Source organism: Schistosoma mansoni, chromosome 3 (genome assembly GCF_000237925.1).
Source record: "Schistosoma mansoni strain Puerto Rico chromosome 3, complete genome".
Classification (NCBI taxonomy): domain Eukaryota; kingdom Metazoa; phylum Platyhelminthes; class Trematoda; order Strigeidida; family Schistosomatidae; genus Schistosoma; species Schistosoma mansoni.
The window spans coordinates 26,825,337-26,848,478 of record NC_031497.1 but is presented as its reverse complement, the minus strand read 5'-3'; the positions used below and the strand labels follow the sequence as shown (position 1 = coordinate 26,848,478).

The 23,142-nt window shown below is 37.3% G+C and overlaps 1 protein-coding gene across 1 annotated transcript in view; it reads left to right on the top strand.

The window, feature by feature from the left end:
* Smp_210730 (prolyl oligopeptidase (S09 family)) overlaps window positions 1–23,142 on the top strand; it is a gene marked incomplete at both ends in the record, with an annotated part of 36,330 nt that overhangs the window by 8,810 nt on the left and 4,378 nt on the right. The window contains 8 exons of the mRNA XM_018799817.1: window positions 464–677; window positions 4,762–4,777; window positions 12,339–12,616; window positions 13,406–13,645; window positions 14,898–15,015; window positions 15,070–15,618; window positions 16,726–16,944; window positions 20,635–21,113. Of these exons, the coding sequence (XP_018651569.1) occupies window positions 464–677; window positions 4,762–4,777; window positions 12,339–12,616; window positions 13,406–13,645; window positions 14,898–15,015; window positions 15,070–15,618; window positions 16,726–16,944; window positions 20,635–21,113 (2,113 nt within the window). The remainder of the gene's footprint in view (window positions 1–463; window positions 678–4,761; window positions 4,778–12,338; window positions 12,617–13,405; window positions 13,646–14,897; window positions 15,016–15,069; window positions 15,619–16,725; window positions 16,945–20,634; window positions 21,114–23,142) is intronic.

Sequence of the window (23,142 nt, the reverse complement as noted above, 5' to 3'; positions counted from 1 at the left end):
GGATTGTTACTCATATCAATGTAGACTTGTGTAAATTGTTGAGTTTAGATTGACATTATGAACGGATCAATGTTAGACCAACATTGAAAACCTGAAGTCGCTGAACGGTCGTTTCGTCCTTATATGGGACTCCTCAGTGGCTGTGCGTACTCACGATCCCGCACACAGGACTCGAACCCAAGACCTTCATCTCGCACATGAACGTTTAACCCCAAACCACTGAGCCGGCATGTCTAACATCAAGATTTGTAGTTTTCACAACGATGTTGGTTCAATCAAGGCTAATCCTGGTTGTGCTGTCGTAGTGATTATTTAATATAAAGTTTTACTGATTATAGAAGCTCTACAGGTGAGGAATTCACCGTGGAGACCTGACTTTATGTAAGAATGAATCCACAACTACTAGGCTTTATCTTGACTATCAAAACTGTCATTCTGTTCTATTTTGTATCACTCCTAATAGTTATTCACCAATTCATAATGTACCAAATCTATCCATTACAAAGTCGTATTATCCTGCAGTACTTATTTTATCTGATTTACAAACTGCCAATGTAGAATATATTCATTCACTGAAATTATTAGCTACATTACAAAATGAATTACATAATAATGGTTGTACACTTAAACAAACAAATATTATACTTGGATGGTTTAAAACTGAAGGTCAATCTAAGGTGAGAATTTGTGTATATATATTGGTTGCATTCACTTGGTTTAGTTTATTTACATCTTCCCAATGTTGTTTAAGACTGCAATTGATCAGTCTCTTGTTGGCATATGTGCATACTATGAGGATTGCCTCGAGATTGCCTTAAGTTAGAAGCTTTTTAGACGAAGATGGATAGTGGCTAGCAGTGGAATCCAGGGCGCACGTTTCAACCTATTTGTGACTCGTCAGCTGGATTTACCTACATCTCATAGTTCTTCACTCTGGGACTCGAACGAAATACTGTTCGCTTCAAACGCTATCACGTTATTCACTTAGCTACTGTGTTCTGATAGCACAATAGGGTTTGAAGCGAATAGCACCGTGTTCGAGTCCTGGAGTGAACATCAACTCTGCGATGCAGGTACATTCAGCTGACGAGTCCTGAATAGAACGAAATGCGCATCCTGGATTTCACTTCGAGCTACTATCCATCTTTGCTTACATATATTGGTATTTAGATTGTTGGTCGAATTCCTGACAGATGATGAAACATCTGTGAGAACAATTAATGCAAAAATGGAAACAGTTAAATGTAAATCACACGAAATCTGAATGATTTCGAACATATACATACAGATTATGAATTTGATATTTTTTCTGCTTTGGTGAAATTACTACATACACTTTCCATAGGGAAAGAGTAAAGTATGGAGTGTAGCGGTTCACATTTAGCCATAGGATATTATATGTACTAGGTGAACATTCAGAGTAGTGTAAGTGAAGAGAGTTGTGGAAGAGAAGAACAAAAGAAAAATTGAATCGACAATCCAGCAAGCGCATTCATGAACTTAGGTTTATTAAAGAAAGCAATCGACAACAATCAGAAACGACACAAACCTCAGATTAAAACAACCTTAGAATTGAAACTAGAAGCAGATAGTTTAACCCGCTATGCAGGAGGAGTCAGAATAGAACGATCACTATCAGTTTTCAGCCAGTTCATAGCCAATCAGAAGATAGTTGTTGCAAATAAAACATTTTGTAAGGAAAAAACAATAATGTTATAAAATGTAATGTATTTGTCTCACTGTTCTTCAGCTGACTTTGCGTGGAAACAGAAATAACACACATTAATTCGTCCTCATGGTTATGGAACATCTGCTAGCCAGAACCCTAAAAAGACTAGAACTGATTTTGAATAGTCTTTATAGTTGTTTTAGTCTGAGTTATAAGGGGTTAGGTGTTGAGGTGATCCAAAGCACTTCCCGCAAAAGACAAGAAAGGTTCAGAAAACACTAAGAAGCATTTTATCCAATCAGCGTTCACTAGACGTTTTGCTAGAAATATCACGAAAGTGAAAAGTTACATGTAGAGGTTAGGATTGGTTGATTACTACACTGCTACTATATTTAGTAGCATTCCAGAATTTTCGGGAAAACCCAAGGACTTCTTAAATACTATAAAAACTCCATGTTTCCTGTACATGAAGTAACATTCGGAGTGAAGTGCTTTTCACATATTTCGCGCCTTTTCTCTCGGGCTCAAGTTGCTGTGTAGAATTAGATTGGGTGTTACCAGAATAGCTTAGGAAACGAATATAGTGTTTAGTTAACAAGACTTATCATTATGGTTAGCGTTCTCATTACGAAATGACAACAGCTTCAACACAAAAATGCTATGTAGCAATATTCATGTATGCACTTCACGAGTAAATGCAAGTTTTTCTATCGGTTTAGTTCGTCCATAATATAAACACAATCGCCAGGCACATGTTTCTATCAGGATTGAGGTTGGAATTTAGATGTAGTGTTCACTCGTCAGTTACACACAATGTACAGGGACAGAATTCAAAATGTTTTGAAAGTTGAGTATGAGACCTTGAGTAAGTGAAGAATTAACGTCCTCTATAAGTATGTCTTGTTTTTAATTTCTTATCTACTGTTTGGCATTTAGATGGAATATGATGTGTTCTTTCTGTCCTAGTCTATCAGAACTTGATTGTCAAAAGACTTCTGATTAGCTGGAGCTACATACAAGCATTTCGGTTTAATATTTTCAAAGGCTTGTCTACCCATTTTTTAATGTTTGCGTTTTGAGAATGTTTCCTAGTTGTGTCTATTTATTTGAATACATATATGGTGGTGAAATCCACCTGTTATATATCTATGTATCACAATCAAGATACACTTTTCCGAACCCTAACTTGCAATAAAAAGTCTAAATAACAAAATTAGGTCTTCATGAATCTTGTAAATATGAATCTAATCGGTAGTGAAATCAACTGTCTACGTTACGCTCAATGCTCCTAGCTATCCCCTGGATAGAATTGAAGTGTATGACTGGTTAACTAGCATTATGATTTAATAAAAAGCTGACAATGGGATCCAAAACTTTACTATACAGATGATCTTTAGAGAATTTTGAGTGGCTTTGAGATAGGCAATCAATAATCATTAATAAGTATGTGGCTTTTGTGAAAGAGATCTTAAATATAGGAAAACGACAAAAATACAAAGAATTTGAGAGTTAAAAATCATAAGTTGAGTTATTATTGCCAGAAAATTTAGACCGGATATCATAGTTCTGTTATGAGCATAGACCCTAACTCTTAATGCTACATCTTTCAAAACCTAACTCCTAACCCTGAAGCTCCAAGACCTTAGCTACTTAACCAAAATGTTATGACTCCTGAGCTTAATACTTCTTAATATTAACACCTGTTAACAGTGGCTCCAAACCATGAAACTTCTAAACTTTAACTCCATACCTTTATACTTTTAACCTTATCAGTCCTAACCCAGGTACACTAATTCTAAGCGTTCATTCCACAAGGAAAACATCATCCAATGCCTTGGAGGTGCAAAATATAATGAAAATTGTGAGTTTCAGCTACATGGCATTCGAAACAGCATTTTGAAATTGACGTATCGGCCTACTCGATTTTGATTGCCCACTCAGGGTCGTCGGAATAGTATAGTCTTATCACTCGACTTGAAACTTTTATCCTATGTGGTACTAGTTCCGTGGGTGAAGTTCCATCTCATAGTTGAATATTATCAGTGAGACCGGAATTCAGTATTTATTGCCTCCAATACAACTAATGTAATAGGTCCAAAACTACCAATTTCATCGACGGGGTATAAAGATAAAGGTTTATGTTTCCGCGTTGTTTAATATTCATGCTGTGAAACTCATAGTTAATCATCGTCAAAATATAGACATAACTTGTGATCAAATCGGTACATTGAGACATCTGCAGAAGATAATGTTATGTCTTAAGAAGATAGCTTAAGATTCTAATCGATATTGCGTACTAGGTTCGTGTTATAGTATGTGCATATCACCATTATGTAAAAATATATTAAAATGACGAGTATCAAAAAGCCAAGCCACCGATCCTACTTCTAGCCACTGTCTGAAATTGTATTAGTACCATAATGGCCTACTAAAGATTAAAGTTAATCAACTCAACTGTGTATTTTCTCCTATCAGTCCTTCAGTCGTAGGTTTTTTATTAGCTATCAAAGCTTCTTTATTACCCGCACTAAGTTACTTCGTGAAATATATGCGACCTATCGTGATTCCGATTTCTAAGAAACTGAGTAGTGCATATATTTCTTTTTCTGCTCTATTCTTTGGAGAAACAAGTATTAATTACTAGAAAACCAGAACACTTAATATGTTCATCAATAATAAGCATAAAAGTATATCATACTAATGGCCTTGAGTGAATCAACCAAAATTAGGAATTGACCCACCCATTTTTCCTCAAAATTCGATAGGCATTGAAAGATAGCATATATCTAATTCTGAAATATGAAAAATCAATCTCATTTCTCAAAGTCAGTAAAATGGAAATAGGACTGCTCTTTTTTTAGATTGTATCATTTCACGATCCTGATTCACACAATAGAGTCAGCCAGCTGAAAACAATAACGGCCAGCCAATTAACACTAAATGCCACTGTAGAAATGTGAAACAGGAATATAGCACCTAGATTATCCTTTAAAGAATTTAAACTTAGTGGACATGACATGTTCTTGTGAAATCTTCGAAGATGCTCATTTTATTAAAGTTAATACTTATATCCTGTTTTTTTTATTATTTAGATTGATAAAGTTGCAAGTATCTGTTCATTTATACAAATGATCTTATCAATTAGCCGGCATAAAAGCAATCCTAATCAGTTTAATTCTCTTAGAAAAGTGGTAATTAACTCACAATAAACACAATCATATTTTACTTAAACTAGATAGTTCATTATTCATTGCGTTTTTCTTTTTGTTTAAATGGAATAATTATCCATTGTAAAAATGTAATTAAAAGTACGATATATTTAAAGTTTATTGTAAAGCTTGTATCATTTCATCGATTGGGTGATATTTGAGAGCGAATTCAGCCTGTGAAACATTTTAGTCACTGACTAATATTAGTCCGAAGTTCATTAAGAACCATAGTGCACAGTCACGATATCCTCTGGGATCCAATTTATCATGATCAAAACCTGTAACGATCATGATACCTTAAAAACACATTATACATATCTTGTAGTTCAAATTTGTTGTTCCGATAGGTTTTTGATAGAGACACAAGATCAATCAGGACAGTCGATGTATCATTACTGAACTTCCAATGTAACCGTAGGTCCACATTATTGAGGAGCCTCAACATTTAGTGAAACAGTTGTTGGATAATAACTGGTGTACAGTAGTTCTTCGAGCCACTATTGCTCTAACACTGAAATTATCTTCCAAAAGCCAACAAAGATCTTATTTCAGTGTCTTACCAACAGTTAGTTCAAAGAGAGTGTAGGCTACAAGGTGTACAATTGAACTCTAGCCAAATCACTCACCAAGTCTGATCATAGCTAACTTATAGAATTGAATAACAGATATGAAATTGTTGACCGAGTTTTGTCAAGGTTAAGCATAGGTAACGTGTATTGATCAATTGACGACATGAATCAGTTTATGAGGTAGTGTATCCATACTCTGTACTCCTTTTAATCTGTTACACCTTGTATGTGATATTATTCTGCCCTTTACGAACTCTAAGTAAATAGGATAAGAAGCCCATCCGATTGAGATGAGTCAGATTCGAAACTCTATACTTGGTGTGACTTTAACGCAATATTGCATAAATCAAACAATCAAAATATAAGTATTTATTAATTGTTATTATCAGATCTGGTAAATCATAGTCAATTTTCATAAAACACAGATTTCTGAATTGAACTAAATTGTAAGATCTGAACTAAGGTTTGGCTGAAGAATAACTGTTTGGGTAGTTTGGACACGCGCTATTGCCCAATTGAAATAAAAACAAAGTGATTGGGAAATTAACGGTTTTAAACAAACATTATCGCTCAGTTATTCAACCAATAATTGTTCCCTCAATAATCGATTCAGCGCACCAAAAGATAAGCGTTATTCCACCCTTTCTGGATAGATCCATTCAAAAGACAATATTTTGTTGCTTTATAACACAAATTGTTTCCAATTCTGGAAATGTGCTTCAATTAAAGATCAAAATGCAAAATCACAGTCAATTCAAGCAACACAGCCAAAGAGAGAACAATCAATATGGCTGCCGCCAAGATTGAGTATCAACTAAAACAACATAAATACAGTCCAGGAAAAAACATGGAAACTCAGTGAACGCGAAAGAAAAATTAAAAAAAACTGTAATAAAATAAAATCTTACCCATTTCTAATGGCATTCAAAAAGACTAACAAAATGTACGAATAGAGAAACTAATTAGAAACAGCTGTAAATGTAGGCATGGAGGTATTTTCACACACAAAACTTTCGAAATGGATCTTACATAAATAGAACATGAGCATTAGTCATTGTGAACCCTGACGAGTTGTAATAAACAAATCGGCTTTGGTTATTGCATCAATAAATTTAAAAGATGTTTTGGTTTCAAGACAGACAGTTTTGTGAAACTACGTTGGTCCCCTAATATCTCTAACAAACTTTGGCACATGGATAAAATACAAATATGTGGCTTTGGTTATAAGAGAGTTTTAGGGAGACATCAACAGGCTCAGTAAAGAATACTTGAATCAGTCATATAAATATCAGATACAACACACTGCTGCAATATCTGCCAACCGTAAAGGTACGGATTAGTGTTATTGGAGAAAATTATATAGTTTTATCTATCATAAATCATCACTGTAGAAGTCAATCCTTTAGCTGAATTTCGAAATATTCGTTACATGGTTTCTCTTTGCCTGGTTTGTTTGGTTTATTATCAAGGAATTCTGCTTTCATTATCATCCTTTAAATTATGTGTTTGCTTCTGGACCTTTAATCATCCATATATTTGATGTTTGCAATAAGTTTGTTTCTGTAATTTGACCATAATAACAAAATTCTGGTAAATATACATTTACAGACTCCACAATTTACTAATTGTGTTCAAAAGTTTTATGAGTCAGTTTAATCTGAATTTACAGTCATAAACCCGTGAAATTGTGTTTTTATCGCCTTGATATAAGAAATTTCGGCTTGTCAGTTTGCGATTGAGATCATGGACCGACTGACGTTAGACCACCTTCGAAAACCTGGAAGTACTCAGACTCAGGAAATCACTAGGTTATGAAAACATATACCTTACTATTTTAAGATGGTGCGTAAATATCCCCCATGAGTTGGACGTCAAAATATCCTCACATTCATTGGATTTAAAATACTACTCAAAAGCTTAGAATGAGGCTGATCCTTCATTGTGTTTTCAAAACAGGGATGGAAAGTGTGTTTGACGATACAGATTAGTATGCGTTACTTCAAGAATAATCAAGTGTTGAAAACCAGGCTTATCAGTGCAAACGAAATTTTCTGTAAAGTGTACTTTGTTCAGAAAAGTCAGATACTTGAGTTCATAGATGCTCCAAAATCATCTAATGATGCTGGTGAATTTGATGTAAAGTAGCAGTTTAGAATTTCGGAAATATCGAACCATGTCTTATACTCTAAGGTCACAGCGAACAGCTCGCTTTTTCAGCTGCAGTTTTTGTGCCTGAGGGTAACTCTTGTTCTATTGATGGAAGAAAACAGTCGAGTAGTGAATAGATCTTTATTTTTGGTCGTGGGAGTCGCAGTGAAGCGGGAGGTTATCTGTTCAAACAAACAAAGCTTTTCAACATTCAGTATACGATAATAGGAAATATAATGCCTATACGAAATAAGGAAGTGAATGAATACTTGAGCTCCATTGCTTTAACATATACCTAGCTGTTTGAGGTCAACTCTCAACTAATCAACCTAAGCTTCTACAAAGTTACCCAATCAGCATCATGTCGCAATACGACAAAACTTTCTTTTCGGTGGGATACCTGGATAGCATTAGCAACTGTGAAGGAAACTCACCTAAAACCTACGCTTTCCCAAGATTCGTCTGAAGACAGTGATATATGCTGAACACTAAGATGGTCATAACATTATTTCAGACCTAATCCGTCCTAATCTGAGAATACACCATATCGTTCCAATTCCTTTCTCTGAAATAGATCTAAACGCTTAGTGAAAAGTCTGAAAAGGGATTACAGGATGGAGGAATGATTACAACGACGACCTACTCATCCGGTTGAAACTATTCTCCCCATGCCATATGAGAACAATAGACTATTTGATAAAACGTACTTAATAGTTCGACTCAGCTCATGAAATATTGTCATCTCAAAGTTATACGCCTTCGTACTATGAGTTTGTTGTTTGAGATTCTCTCTCATTTAGTAGTACCATAACTTCTTCAATAGATTGCTTCAAGAAGAGATCGAATAACGGCATATGTGTCAGTGGATTATCTCTTCACATGTTGATTAGCATGTAGAACTATGGTCTAATTCTGTATTGGTACATTTATTATTGCTAATATAACAGACCTAATCCAAAAATTCTATATTCGTCATTGTGTGAACAATTAATCTATAAGATCTTAGGTGCGAGTCACATAATTATCTATACTGGCTCATCCTACGGTGACATTCAGCATAGATTACGAGCACTTGTGAAGAACACATTTAGGCCGAGGACAGAATGATATACGTAGTGTGAATAGGAGTAAGTTACACGGAACGACCACGCCTGCAAGGCCGGAACATGCCATACCTAACATATCTTCCTGCATTCATTACTTTCTATTGTTATATGTTGAATGTCAATCTTTTCAGTAAGTATACGCTCGGCTTTAAAGATCATAAGGTTAGGAACCAATATCACCACACCACTTTCCCATCAGAATCAACATGATGTTGATCCGATACCAAATGTAGTGAGATTGTCGCATGCCAAAGGTTACCAAAATAAAATACAAAGTACGAAGCTTTGCTATGCTCATTAATCCACACTCCAAATGTCTGGCAACATCTCCGTCCTTATCCCGTTAAATATTCTGGTTTTATAAACTATTATTCCCATTTTTCTGCCCATATCTACGTATATTTAGGGTCTTGTGTTGATATCTGATGGTTCTAATAAGCCTGAGGACCATAGGGCTAATAAATTCACGTATCACTTGAGGATTATAAGCTCCTCATACCTTTCAGATCCAACAGGTGTATTGCAACCCTACTATTACACTACCCACACTGGGCGATATCATTGATCTAAGCAAGCTTTCAGTAACAAGACCACAGCCTTGAAAATTCAGCAGCAATACAATAGCCCAGATTATTCGAAACGAGAATCAAATCATTTTTATCTGGAGCTCCGTTCATTGTACAGAATAGTTTATCACTGAAATTCCCCACCAGAACTCGTAGTGTCAGAATTATATGTCTGTATATTCAAGATTAGAATGGGTCTTTGTAATATTTACGGTAGGTACGTGGTTTTTCTATTCTTATTGAATTTTCTAATGTTGAGTAGACTGCATTGTTCGCAGTGAGTTTGACTACTGCGTTACAATGTTTGGGGTATGGTTATGACCTAAGTTGGCTTCAAAGTTCCTGGGCGTAAGTATAATTTACGAATTTCGCTTGATTTTATCTGTTCGTTCCACATGTTCTACGCTTATTGCAAGTTATCTCCTGCGTGATAGCCTGCTAATTATTCTGTACGTCCAATGGTCTGAAATCATATTTTTCTATTTTGTTTGCAAAGTTATCCGCGTTTCGTGTTAAGCGAAGCAGGATTACAGTATCAAAGTTATTTTTGTGAACACTTCCAGCTAAGTGCACTTTTGTAAGTGTACAACTATGTTCAATTTCTCAAATTACTGTCCATTTATATTATTACAACACAAATTGGTCAACCGGATTTTGCGGCTGATTTCGGTCGTTTCCTGTACAGTTTAATAACTGGTCTACCATCCAACTATTGGTTCAGTAATTATCTAAAGACGGTTCGGTTAAACACACTTTCTACAACACTAACCCTAATTGTTGTGCATAACAACTGCGTCAAACTACAATTTCCATGAAAATGGCTTTTCAGTCATCTAAGTATACTGGTCAGGAATAATACTCTTCAGGATAGCGTTATAATCTTTTCAAACGAAAGTTGTACAACCGCATATCAAGATAACGTTACCATTTTTATATTCAAATTTGTTGTAATAATATGGTACCACCACGGCCTAGAGCGCCTATGATTTTCTTGATCTACCAAAACCCTCAATTGAGAATCGCTTTCTAATTTACTAAACATAAGCTAGGAGGGCGGTTACCTTCCAAGTAAGCTAGTTATAGGGTAGACCGCTTTACGCTATTCTGTTCTGTACAGACCAAACATAAAACCTGTACTCATTTTATAATCCACCAAGTGATCAATCATACTGTGGTTATCCATCCCTTTGTGATATGTAATGTCTCTTGTACATTTGCGTCGGGTATTGCATTGTGACAGATTGACTTACTCAGTGAGACTGATTTATGGAAGACCTATAATCAAAGCTAGAGTGACCTTGTAGCAATTAGCTTACCAGGGTCGTAAATTATTATGTAGAATAAGGATTAGGATTCCTTTGCAAGACTACAATTTATGGACTAACCAATTGGATTTAGGATAACAGATCTTGGACTTTGGTTAAATAGCGTTTTGGCGTTTTAGTTGTTGTCAGTTTGTGATGAAAACCATGAATCCAAATCCTGACCCTTACCATCAACTGTAAATCATAATCATTATTACTCACACTAATATATAACCCTCATTTAGCCGTAGTAAGCAGGTGAACATTCTCACGGTTACCTCAGCGTCGCTCAAATGTCGTCCATAAATTATAGTCTCGTCGATTTCCTCGTAGTGGACGTGACTTCTTTTGCTGGAAGAATTTTTGGTTGTATTTCTTCTAGCTGAAATGCTTATTCTATTGTTATTTCAGTCTCACACTAATCCTTATTCATTGTGCTTTTTTATTATATGCGCCTTACCCTCTTCACAACCTTATTGATATGTAACTGATTATGAATAAAGTAGTCTTGATTACTGTTAGAGGTATGATGGTGGTTATCACTTCCCGGTTGCTCACACCGTGGAAGGGTCCTAGAGATACCTGGAAAGGAAATTGGGTTGGGTGTGGTCTTAGTTACGTGAGAGTGTGACCGTAGTGCCCAAGGAACAACTGCTTGAGGTCGGTCACACTGGACCTTTTTGAGAGTCGTTTCCGTGTTAGCTCCGTATTTGTTGAGGTGTGCATTTCTAGGGTCGACCTTTCCTAACTCCATCCTTCCTTTGTGGGAAGGAGACATCAATGTTATGCTGGTTGTCTAAAGGAAACACCTTAGTGACATCACACCTCTGTACAGTGAGCAGTAAGACTTCGCCCTCGAACCTTGGGTTTGTTGCTTTTAGTCTTACCGCTCTTCAACCGACCTGGCATAATAGGACCTTGTGAAACGATTGTTCCAGCCAGTGTAGCCTGACTGGTTCATCAATATAGGCAATTCCTACCACCACGTCAAGGTTGCCCCCTAATGCCCTGGTACGGTAGAGGATGGGGAGAGTCCGCCTTCCCTTTTCAAATGCTATCACATGACCACGCGTATATAACCACTGTCAGGGAAGTCCTACTCACTGCCTTCCCGTGAAGGGAGTGTTCTTTACGAGATCAAGAGGACAACAAGCGAATATCCGGTGTTTCGACAGGGTTGTTTTTATACGGAGCATCCACCTAGGGGGGTCAGAGAACCCTGATTCCAAACCAATGTTGCACATGGTCTCCAGGATCCCAAGGGAGAAAATGGTGTAAGAACCTATTGTTGGTAACCGGTTATCATGAGGTCGCATTTCTCAACGTTGCTCCAGTGTCTTGTGGACTAGAACTCTAGGTCAGAGGCTCAGGGAGAGGCATTCCAGGAAAACGATGTACTTCGGCTTGGGTGTCTGGTCAGTATCTCAGTCCTCACACAAATCGAATGATGGAGTGTGGCGCATATATATTTGTCACACCCTTGTACCAATATTTGTCTCTAGATAGATATTAGGATTTTGAGTCAATTTCAGGTTAGAAACCAAAGGTTTTCTTCACTAACTGACATCAGCTATTATGCCAGAATTCCATTTATATGGATGAATGAATTGCGCCACAAAATCCAAGACTTAACACCCTTTAATTCTTTTGGTTCATTCATAAATTATAGTCTGACCACCGACTCATCAATCCCTATTCTTTTCAGTTTACCGGGTTTAGTAAATTTTATCATCTCTTAATCTCTCCAAACTCTCGTACATTTTTCAGTTTTAATGGGTGCGAGGTATTCTAAAAAGCGTCACAAGCCTCGTATAAGTAAATCCCAGATCCCATGGCTCCTACGTGGAGCTATAAGAAGCAATAATGTTGGTACACTTCAATATCTCTTCAGCTATCCTAATGGTGTGGATCCAAGTATGGTCATCGATGGAGTTTGCCCACTCAATTTGGCTGTTGAATTAGGTTATTTACAAATGGTCAAGATCCTTATTAAAGCAGGTGCAGATATTTATGTTGCCGATGCACCTCGATACCCACTTCATCAAGTAAGAGAGTTGGGTTTTCCGATTTCATATTTGCATTATGAAGAGATGTACATGACCTGCTAGTTTTTCAAAAATTTTAATGGCTCTAGAAGTATAGATTGGTCTTAATTTTGGGCAATATGCACGGGTACTTCCGTTATTTTATCTAAGAGTTATTTCCATGATCACGCAACTTAATCGAGCGAAAAAGGTGGTAAAAACTGTTTGATGTAGTTAATCGGGAAATCCCAGTTCAGAGTCGAGTCATACCTAGTATTCTACAACTTTGAAGAAACTTACGTTCTATCTCCAATTGTTCAACAGCACAGTCTGAGACTTCGTTGTTGGTCAACTCAGTCATTGAATGATATCATATAGTGCCATATTATATACAGTAGTTGGTTGTCTGTTGGTAAATCTGCTCTTCAAGTGTGATAGATCTTTACCAACGGAAGCTTTTGTGTAATAATAAATTAAGTGTATATTGGTTAGATACAGTGTATATTCGTAGGCAAAATAGATGCTAAGATTGTCAGTTTACATTGACTTAATGGTTAAAACACTCAATCATCAATAACTGGATCTAGTGTTTGATTCTTATTTCACTTAATTCGATATAAAGGACAGAATAAGATTATTAACGACCAAATGCAAAATCCTATGTCTCAAAATCTCGAGTACACAAAACCTATGTTGGATTAATAAGTCACACTAAAAAAGCTTCATTGTGTCTCATTTCTTTATATCTAAAAAAATGTTTACCTCAATGATCGTTTCTTCATTCAAATATCACGAATTGTTTTCCTAAAGGCAAGTTTATATGGTCGTGCGGATATTGCTGAACTGCTTATACGATCCGGTGCATCTGTATCAGCGCTTACTGAACGACGACAGTCTTGTTTACATCTCCTGGCACATCAAACTGCTCAACGTTATGTTGATACAGCGAAAATTCTATTGAAATATCATGTGAATCCAAATACATTAGATGATGATGGTCTTGCACCGTTACATCGTGCATCAGTTGAAATTGTTGAAGTATTAGTTGCAGTAAGTTTATAGCATTACATTTCGATAGTATTTTTCACCTACTGTACTGGATTTTTTTTATAGACAAATATTCTTTTGGTATTAGAAAGGAAAGTTCATGAGGGATTATTCACCTCTTGAGGAGAATTTACATTTCATAGCTCTAGTGGGAAGCTGAGGCCATTTTGACAATGGAACAAGTATTATCAATACTTAATTGGTGGTAGTAACGAATAGAGTATAAATGCTAGTCATCCGTAACTTGGTCGTGGGTACTTATCAGGAACCTCAGTCAGTTAGTCAGTCAGTCACAACGTAGAACTTTGTACGTACGTACATGAGTTCGAGTTGCCATACCACATTAGCACAGAGATGCAATTGTCAGTTCAAATCCCATAGTGGTAGAGGTAGTAAAAGTATAAGCAATTATGACAATGATTAAAGGGTTTAAAATTTTGAGCCAATAAGTCACAGATTTGTACCCCAAAATATTTATTTCGGTCTCAGTAGCCGAGTGATATGATTAACCTTCATATTTAAAAGTATCACTTAAAGCGGAGTGTACGTTAACATATATTTGATGTAAGTGAGTTATATTTATTTATTTATTTAAACACATAAATATTGGTACAAAGGGGGCACCAGATATATATGCGCCGCACAAATCTCATTTGATTTGTGTGAGGGTTGTGATGCTGCCTAAGCACCCAAACTGAAGCAGGTGGTTTGCTTACAGGTTCACACTCGGAGCCTTTGACCTAAAGGTCTGATCCACAAGACAGTGGAACAACGTAAGGAGATGCAGTCCCATAGTAGCCGGTAACCAACGATTCATTCATGCGCTATTTGTTCGCTTAGGATACTGGAGCCAATGTGCACCATTGGCTTGTGCCCAGGGGTTTCCAACTCCACTACATGGACCCTCCGTGTCCACCAACCCGGTTAAAGCGACGGACATTCACTTTTCGTCCTTTCGATTTCGTAAACAACACTCCATTCACGAGAAGGCAGTGAGTAGAACTTCCCTGACAGAGGCTATATACGTGTGGCCATGTGAGGGAGAGTGGACTCTCCACTCTCGACCGTACCAGTGCATTTGGGGGCAGTGAGTTATATTACTGTCGGCAAAGTATTCAACGAAGTTGCTGCATAAAACCTTATTTATTTTGATAGTCTTTATAAGAAAATTCTTCTGATTTTATTTTATTTCAAACTTATAAACGAGTTCTGTGACTAATTATATACTTCTTTATGATATCTTTTCGTTTGGAAGCATGAAACAACTGATGTTAATATATGTAGTCGTGATATGGATACACCTTTATTAACCGCCGTCAAAGATCGTAGAGAACTAATCTTGATTGCTCTCATTCGAGCAGATCAACAATTTCGTGAACAACATCGAAAAAACAACACTACTACTACTATTACTACTACCACAACAGTGGCGACGACGATGACTTCAAGTACATTAGAAACTCAATCAGGTGATAGCGCATGTCGTGTTATAGCTTCAGCTCTTCGAACACCATCTTCAAAATCATCAAATTCTGCATCATCTCGATTTACACTTGCTTCAGCAACAAGTACAATTTTTCGTGGTATCATTTCTAATGATTGTGTTGTACCACCACGTGCTTCATCTGCTGCTTCAGTTAATCTACATTCAATAATTAATACAAATCATTCAAAACCATTTATTACCGATCGTCATAATTTATCATCACAATTATTACGAATGAAACCAATTAAGATTTCAGATGATCATGATACTGAATTAGAATGTGATACAAATAGAATTAATATACGTTCATGTATATTAAGATTAAGTGGAAAAAATCATATGTTTTTAAATTCAGAATCCAATGGTTTTACTGATGGTGATTCACAGTGTATTGTTAAATCAAGTTATAGTGGTAGTTCTAATTTATCACATATGATTACTCGTAAACCAGAAAATTGTCAACGATGTCATAGTGTAGGCAATCCAAGTGGTAAGATTGTTGGTTGTTTTTTCTTTGTTAATTTCGAATCTCGCGAGTGCGGGATCGTGGATGCGCACTGCCACTGAGGAGTCCCATAATAGGACGAAACGGCTGTCCAGTGCTTCCAGGTTTTCTATGGTGGTCTAGCTTCAATTGACTCATGATTTCAACTATGAAAATACTGATATCTCCATAAAATCCCCTCTGATAATTAATTTCTCGTTTATTTGTCAAAACCAGTTTTGTTTTTCAAATTATCATAATGTAGTTTTCTTTGGTTGGTTAATAGATTAACTATGAAAGTTAATTGGTCATAAGGATGGTAGGATCCAACATACAGACTTTATTTATTTAAATACATAAAAATTGGTACAAGGGTACACCAAAATATGTATATGCCACGCAAAATTTGTATAAGGGTTGGGTTACTTCCCGGATGGCCAAACCGAGGTTTTCTTATGCAGCCACTCTCCCGAGTGTTTGACCTAGAGGTGTCCACTAGTCCACACGACCACTGGAGCAACGTTGAGAGATGCGACCTTATGATAACCTGTTACCAACAATAGGTTCATACACCATTTGTTTCCCCAGGATCCTGGAGCCCATGTGCAACATTGGTTTGGAATCAGGGTTTTCTGACTCCCGTAAGTGGATGCTCCGGATATTCGCTTGTCGTCCTTTCGATTTCGTAAAGAACACTCCCTCCGCGAGAAGGCAGTGAGTAGGACTTCCTTGACAGTGGTTATATACTTGTGGTTATGTGAGAGCATTTCAAGAGGGAGAGCTGACTCACCTCCGACTGTACCAAGGCATTTAGGATCTCAGGTATTTTCTATGTGTAATACGTATGCCTAGCTATCGTTTTCTTCGATGAACGATGTCGGTTGGTATAGTAGTAGGTCGGAAAAAACTAGGGACGGCCAAACCAAGACATAATATTAGTCCCCAAACTCACTGATTGTCGGACTAAACCATGTCGGTCAGCGCAGACTATTTATCTGGAATTTACGTGATCAATCGTGGAATAGCGTTGATATAAATTGTTTTTTTTAAGGATATATCTAATTCTTACTGGTAACTCTTAGTTATCTTTTACTTACTTATTTTTATCTGTAGATGTGGCTCGTTGGTGGCAAAGTTGTGATCGAGTTCAACGTATACTTGGCAAAACTACATTGATCAATGCTAGTAATAATAATAATAATAATAATGGCAATAATATTAATAATTCAATACCACAAACAACACAGCTTCCACACAATCTTAAAAATGGTCAACAGTCGAATGTTGGTACAATACGACCACGTTTAGACATAGATCGACCAGATAAGATTGGTAAATAACTATGTTTTGTGATTGTACATCCCTCTTTTTGCTCGTTGTTGTGTGTTATTTTTGTAATTGTTGATCAGAGGGGGTTTTGTGGAGAATCTAGAGATTTGCAATAGTAAAAATCATGAGTCAATTGAAGCTAGACCACCATAGAAAACCTGGAAGCACTGGACAGCCGTTTCGTCCTATTATGGGACTCCTCAGTGACAGTACGCATCCACGATCCCGCACTCGCGAGATTCGAACCCAGGACTTACCAGTCTCGAGCCAGAGCCCTTAACCGGTAGACCACTGAGCCGGCATCCGATGGTGTTAATGTCTTACTTCAACCAATCCACGATGTTTGAGCTACCGTTCACCAATTGTCTTCAGTGAGTTGATATCTCTACAACAGACTTGGCAGAACTCCACTGGTCACTGCTTCCCACTAGAACTCAAGGAAATATCTCTTGAAGTCGGTCACCAGTGAGCATATGATTATAGATCAGAGGGGGTTTTGTGGAGAATCTCACGAGTGCGGGATCGTGGATGCGCACTACCACTGAGGAGTCCCATAATAGGACGAAACGGCCGTCCAGTGCTTCCAGGTTTTCTATGGTGGTCTAGCTTCAATTGACTCATGATTTTTCTAATTGCCTATCAATAAGTATCAATCGTAACCGTTCATGTATTCTGTTTTATGATATTGTTGAGAAGTGTCTATCATAACTATTTTTATTAGTCTCAACCTTCAAGTCAATAAAGAAGTTCTGTGTATAGCTGAAATTGTTATCTTTGAAGAAGCATATATTCAGCATTATTGGTCTAGATTAAAACCAAGAAATCATTGTTAACTCCTCTCTCTCTCTCTCTCTCTCTCGAAAGATATATAGAACATTCGACCTTTTTTTCTAATGAAAGTATTACAGTATGAACTACTAGATAATCCCTATCACCACTTGTTTGTTTATCTATGGGGTAATCCTAATTAATCAAAAGTTATTCATAATCAAATCCCTTAGGATGTTTTATTAAAAAAAGAACAATGATTGTAGCAGAATTATGTAGGTTGATTTATTTTGAATGGAGACAGTGTGGGCTATATGCTGAAACTTCTATAGCCTCTGTCCAATAAGCTGCAAAATGGGCTCTGATTAGAACTCAGTCAGTCAGTTACAACGTAGAACTTCGTACGTACGTACATCAGTTCGAGTTGCCATACCACATTAGCACAGAGATGAAGTTGTCGATTCAAATCCCATATTGGTAGAAGTAGTAAGAGTATAAGTATTATGTAAAAGATAAGGTTTTGAAGATATTATTGAAGGAGTATAATACAGTGAAATAAATTTGAGAAGAGAAAAAGGAAAAGGACACAAATAATTCAGAAGATTAGAATTTGGTAGAACACAAAGAGTGGATACACCTTCGCCATTGCAAACGATTTTGAGCCATGTCATTCAAGGTCTCTAACCATCGATTACTATCATCTCGCGAATCCCAACCAGGTAGTCTACATCTACCAACATGACTCAGTCCACTTGTCAGTGACTTCATGGATTTGTGCCACTTTTTGTTGTGGCCGCCCCTAGCTTTCTTGCAACCTACTCTTACACCATAAAACATTACACGTCGGGGCAGTCGGTGGTTGGGCATACGTAACACATGTCCCAGCCATCTCAACTGATGAAGTTTCTCTACTTCATCAATCGATTTGCCATCCTTACCTAGTACCCGTTTCCTAACATCTGCATTACTTACTCGGTGTTCCCAGGATATACGAGCAATCCTTCGAAGACATCTATGATCGAAAACTAGTAGCCTACGAATATCCTCTACTCTTATGGGCCATATTTCACTGCCATAAAGTAGGACGGAACGAACTGCTGCACAGTAAACCCGTCCTTTTGTTGCTAGACGGATATCTCGCCTACGCCATAAATGGCGCAAGTTGGCGAAAGCTAGATGAGCCTTCTGTATCCGTGCTGAGATTTCGTCATACACCAGACCACAAGGGCTGATGAGACTACCAAGATAAGTAAAGCTGTTCAACGGTATATTGAGATTTTGTTCAGAATATAAAATTAAGGAAAATTCGAAGTCACTGACTGACATAATGAAGACAACCAATAAAAACCAGGAGGCACTAGACTGTTGTTTCGCCCTAGTATGGGATTCCTTCTTAGTACACATTTACAACCTCACTGGAAATCGAAATTAGGGTCTCTAACGTCTGGTAGTGAGAGTCTTATCTCCAAACTACTGATTTAAAATCCAATGGTTTATATATCAGTTCGCGTTGTTGCCCAACCATTGTCATCACACGTTCGGATTCCTCTGGTCTCGACTTTTTCACTAAAACCTTGGAAATCTCTCAAAATAAGTTATATGATAACTATAAACAATCGGTATAAATCCCTGTACTGATAAGGAATAAACTGTAGCTAAATGCTGCCCGTATGATTACAGTTATGAGCAGAAATTCATAATTAAACATCGGTCGGGAAATTGATGAATTCATATTATTTCACTAAGATTGTTATTCTCAAATTATTTAAATTTATAACTTGGGAAAATTGAATGGAATTTCCTTAAGAATATGTTCAGGGGGTCTCCTTGGATTAGACTTTCCCGTTCCGTCAACCTAGTTAATCCAAACGCACCGAAGAGGAATTCTTTTTTACAAATTTAACCTTCCATGTTATAGGCTTTTCATGTTTTATAAAATGAACACGGGACCAGCTGAAGGAAAACACAACAATGGTTTTTTCACAATAGAAATCTCTTCCCTGTACGGCTCTGGTACAGCCGAAAGTGAGGAGAGTCCGCTCTCCCTCTCGAAATGCTCTCACATGGGCACGCGTATATAGCCTCTGCAAGGGAAGTCCTACTCACTGCCTTCTCGTGGTGGGGGTGTTGTTTACGAAATTGAGAGGACGAAAAGCGGGTGTCCGGCGCTTCAACCGGCTTGGTGGACACGGCGAGTCCATCTAAGGGAGTTGGAAAACCCTGATTCTAAAGCAATGGTGCACATGGGCTCCAGTATCCTGAGGGAACAAATGGCGTATGAATCAATCGTTGGTGACCGGCTACTATGGGACTGCATCTCCTCACGATGCTCCACTGCCTTGTGAATCAGACCTTTAGGTCAAAGGCTCCGGGTGTGACCCCTTAAGAAAACCACTTGCTTCAGTTTGGGTACCTGGGCAGTATCACAACCCTCACACAAATCAAATGAGATTTGTGATGCGCATATATATCTGGTGCCCTTTTGTACCAATATTTATGTGTTTAAATCTAGAAAGAAATAAAAGATCTGATTACAAGTTGACCAAATCAGCAGACAGAATAATGACAAACCGTCAAGCTACGTAGATGATCCTTTTCTCAGAACAGAGTTTTGTTAGTTTTTTTTTCTAGTTGACGATTATTCTGTAGCGGTGTTCTTCTTACGCGATTATTTTCCTAATCCTACACCCAACAATCTTCGTTCCTTATCCGAGTTTGGGATTAGCAATAGCTTCAAAGGGGCTCCAGGTGGTGTTAAGCTATGCAGAACCAACTCTAATTTGTCATTCGAATCTCATATAATGTATATTTGCAACAAGGTCGTTATTATTGTTTTGTAATTGTTTCTACTTCCGCACACACAAAAGAAAATGCGTCATATTTAAACAGGAACTGTTTTTTTTTATTGACTAATCCTCATTTTAGGTATGACACCTTTAATGATTGCAGCAGAAGCTGGTTCAAGTGGTTTGAATATGGCAATAGCTTTAGTAAATGCTGGTTCAAATCTTTCGCTGACTGATAAAGTCGGTATGACCGCTTTACATCATGCATGCTATGTTGGTTCATTAAACATGGTACGTTATCTTATGGAACGTGTTCATCCAACAATATCTTGTAATACTATGACGACAACAACAACAACTATTTGTACTACTACGGCGACGACGATGGCCACTACGTCTGCATCAATTTCAAAAACTAACAGTCTATTGAATGGTTCCAATGCTCGGTTGTCATGTCTTCTTTCTACATCGATTATATCATCGTTAAATGCATCAGGATCAATATGTCCTAATAACAGTAGTAATAGTAACATGAATGTCCAATTGTCAATGTTAGGATCAGCACCACAACCACTAACTACAAGTCGTCTTTCAAATCCTGAATTATTAAATACTCAAGTATGTTGTAAGAATGTATGCGTGTGTACGTGTGTTAGCGTTATTTGAAATTAAAAGTTAAATGCATCCACCTTACTTACTTACTTACTTATGCCTGTTACCCCTCGTGAAGGGGCATAGGCCGCACACCGGCATTCTCCATTCAACCCCGTCATGAGCAATCCTTTCCAGTTAACATTCATCCTTTTCATATCTGCTTCTATTTCCCGACATAATGTGTTCTTTGGTCTTCCTGTTTTCCGCTTCCCTTGAGAATTCCAAGTTAGAGATTAACTCTCTATGCAGTTTGGTGATTTCCTTAATGTATGTTCCATCCACTTCCAACTTCTTTTCCTAATTTCCTCTTCAGCTGGAAGCTGGTTTGTCCTCTCCCATAAAACGCTGTTGCTGATAGTATCCGGCCAATGGATGTTGAGTATTTTGCGTAGACAATTGTTTATAAATACTTGTACCTTCTTGATGATGGATGTAGTAGTTCTTCACGTTTCAGCTCCATACAGTAGGACTGTCTTGACGTTCGTATTGAAGATTCTGACTTCGAAATTAGTTGACAGTTGTTTTGAGTTCCATATGTTCTTCAATTGTAGAAATGCTGCCCTTGCTTTGACAACCCTCGCCTTTACATCTGCATCCGGTCCTCCTTGTTTATCAACGATGCTTCCCAGGTACGTGAATGTTTCCACCTCTTCCAGAGTTTCGCCATCAAGTGTGATTGGATTGGTGTTCTCCGTGTTGTATTTGAGAATCTTGCTTTTTCCTTTGTGAATGTGGAGGCCTATCGATGCAGAGGCTTCTGCTACATTTGCTGTCTTCATCTGTATTTGTTCGTGTGTATGAGAGAGGAGGGTTAGGTTATCTGCGAAGTCCAAATCTAATTCATTCTGAGATGTCCATTGTATTCCGTATTTCCCTTCAGATGTCGAAGTCTTCATAATCCAGTCACTCGCCAGAAGGTTTGTAAACTTATCAGAACGAAAAATAACGATGTTTGTCATTTTGACATCGTTCCGACTAACTGAGCTGTAATGTCGGTTGAAGTTTAAGGCTTTTATAAGGAGTTTTTATGTTTTTATGGTTAGTTGGAGAACTGTGGATCATGAATAATAAGAGAACAAATACTGTAGCAGTAGGAAGTTAAATATTGCTCGAAAAATTTTATTCTCGTAACCTCTCTGACTTACCTCCGTCTAACTATCACCATACTATTTACTAACTTAAATAATTAAATTGGGAGGCAATTAGTTGCAGATTAGCCAGAGAGGTTACAAGAACAAAGTGTTTTTAACAGTGTTCTTTCTGATACGATATTTGTTCTTTCTTAATTCAAGTTTATAAATAGAAAAATTTATATGAAACTACGAACCAATCAGTCACTCACTCACCTCCAAATGCCTTGGTATGATCGAGAGTAGGGAGAGTCCGCTCTCCTTCTCGAAACGCTCTCTAGGGGGGTTGGAGTTAATAATGCCAATATCAATGACTGTTGAATTGAAATCAAATCGTATCACAAATTAGTAGCGTTTAGATGATCAATGATTGACAATGCTGTACTCTTAAAGCGAATTGCCCACTATTGTTCACCAACTTGTGATGAAGTTACGTCTTCTGAGTTTAGTGGTCTAATCATGTAACTATCATCATCCTTCTAGACAACGTTGTCTGTTCAGGTTTTCCGTGATTATCTGTGCATTTATTTTGATTGTTTTCCCTCTGTCGACCTGACTGTCGAATAATATATCAGAAATTACCAACCAGTTTACTCCGACTATTAGCAATAAGCGTTGGTTACACATCAGCAAAATCACCTCAATCAATCTTATACAAATCAAAAGATGTAATGATATGAAGATTAAAAATCGAACATAATCTAAAAGATAAACTGATCCAACTGTGTGGAACATAACATCAAACAAGGAGGCCGACCTGTTTGTTTTTTGTTTGTAAGAAAAACTAATTGATTGTAAAATCCTGCGATGTATCTCTGCTTATATCAATTCATTCACACAGTTGTAGACACATGTCCGATAGG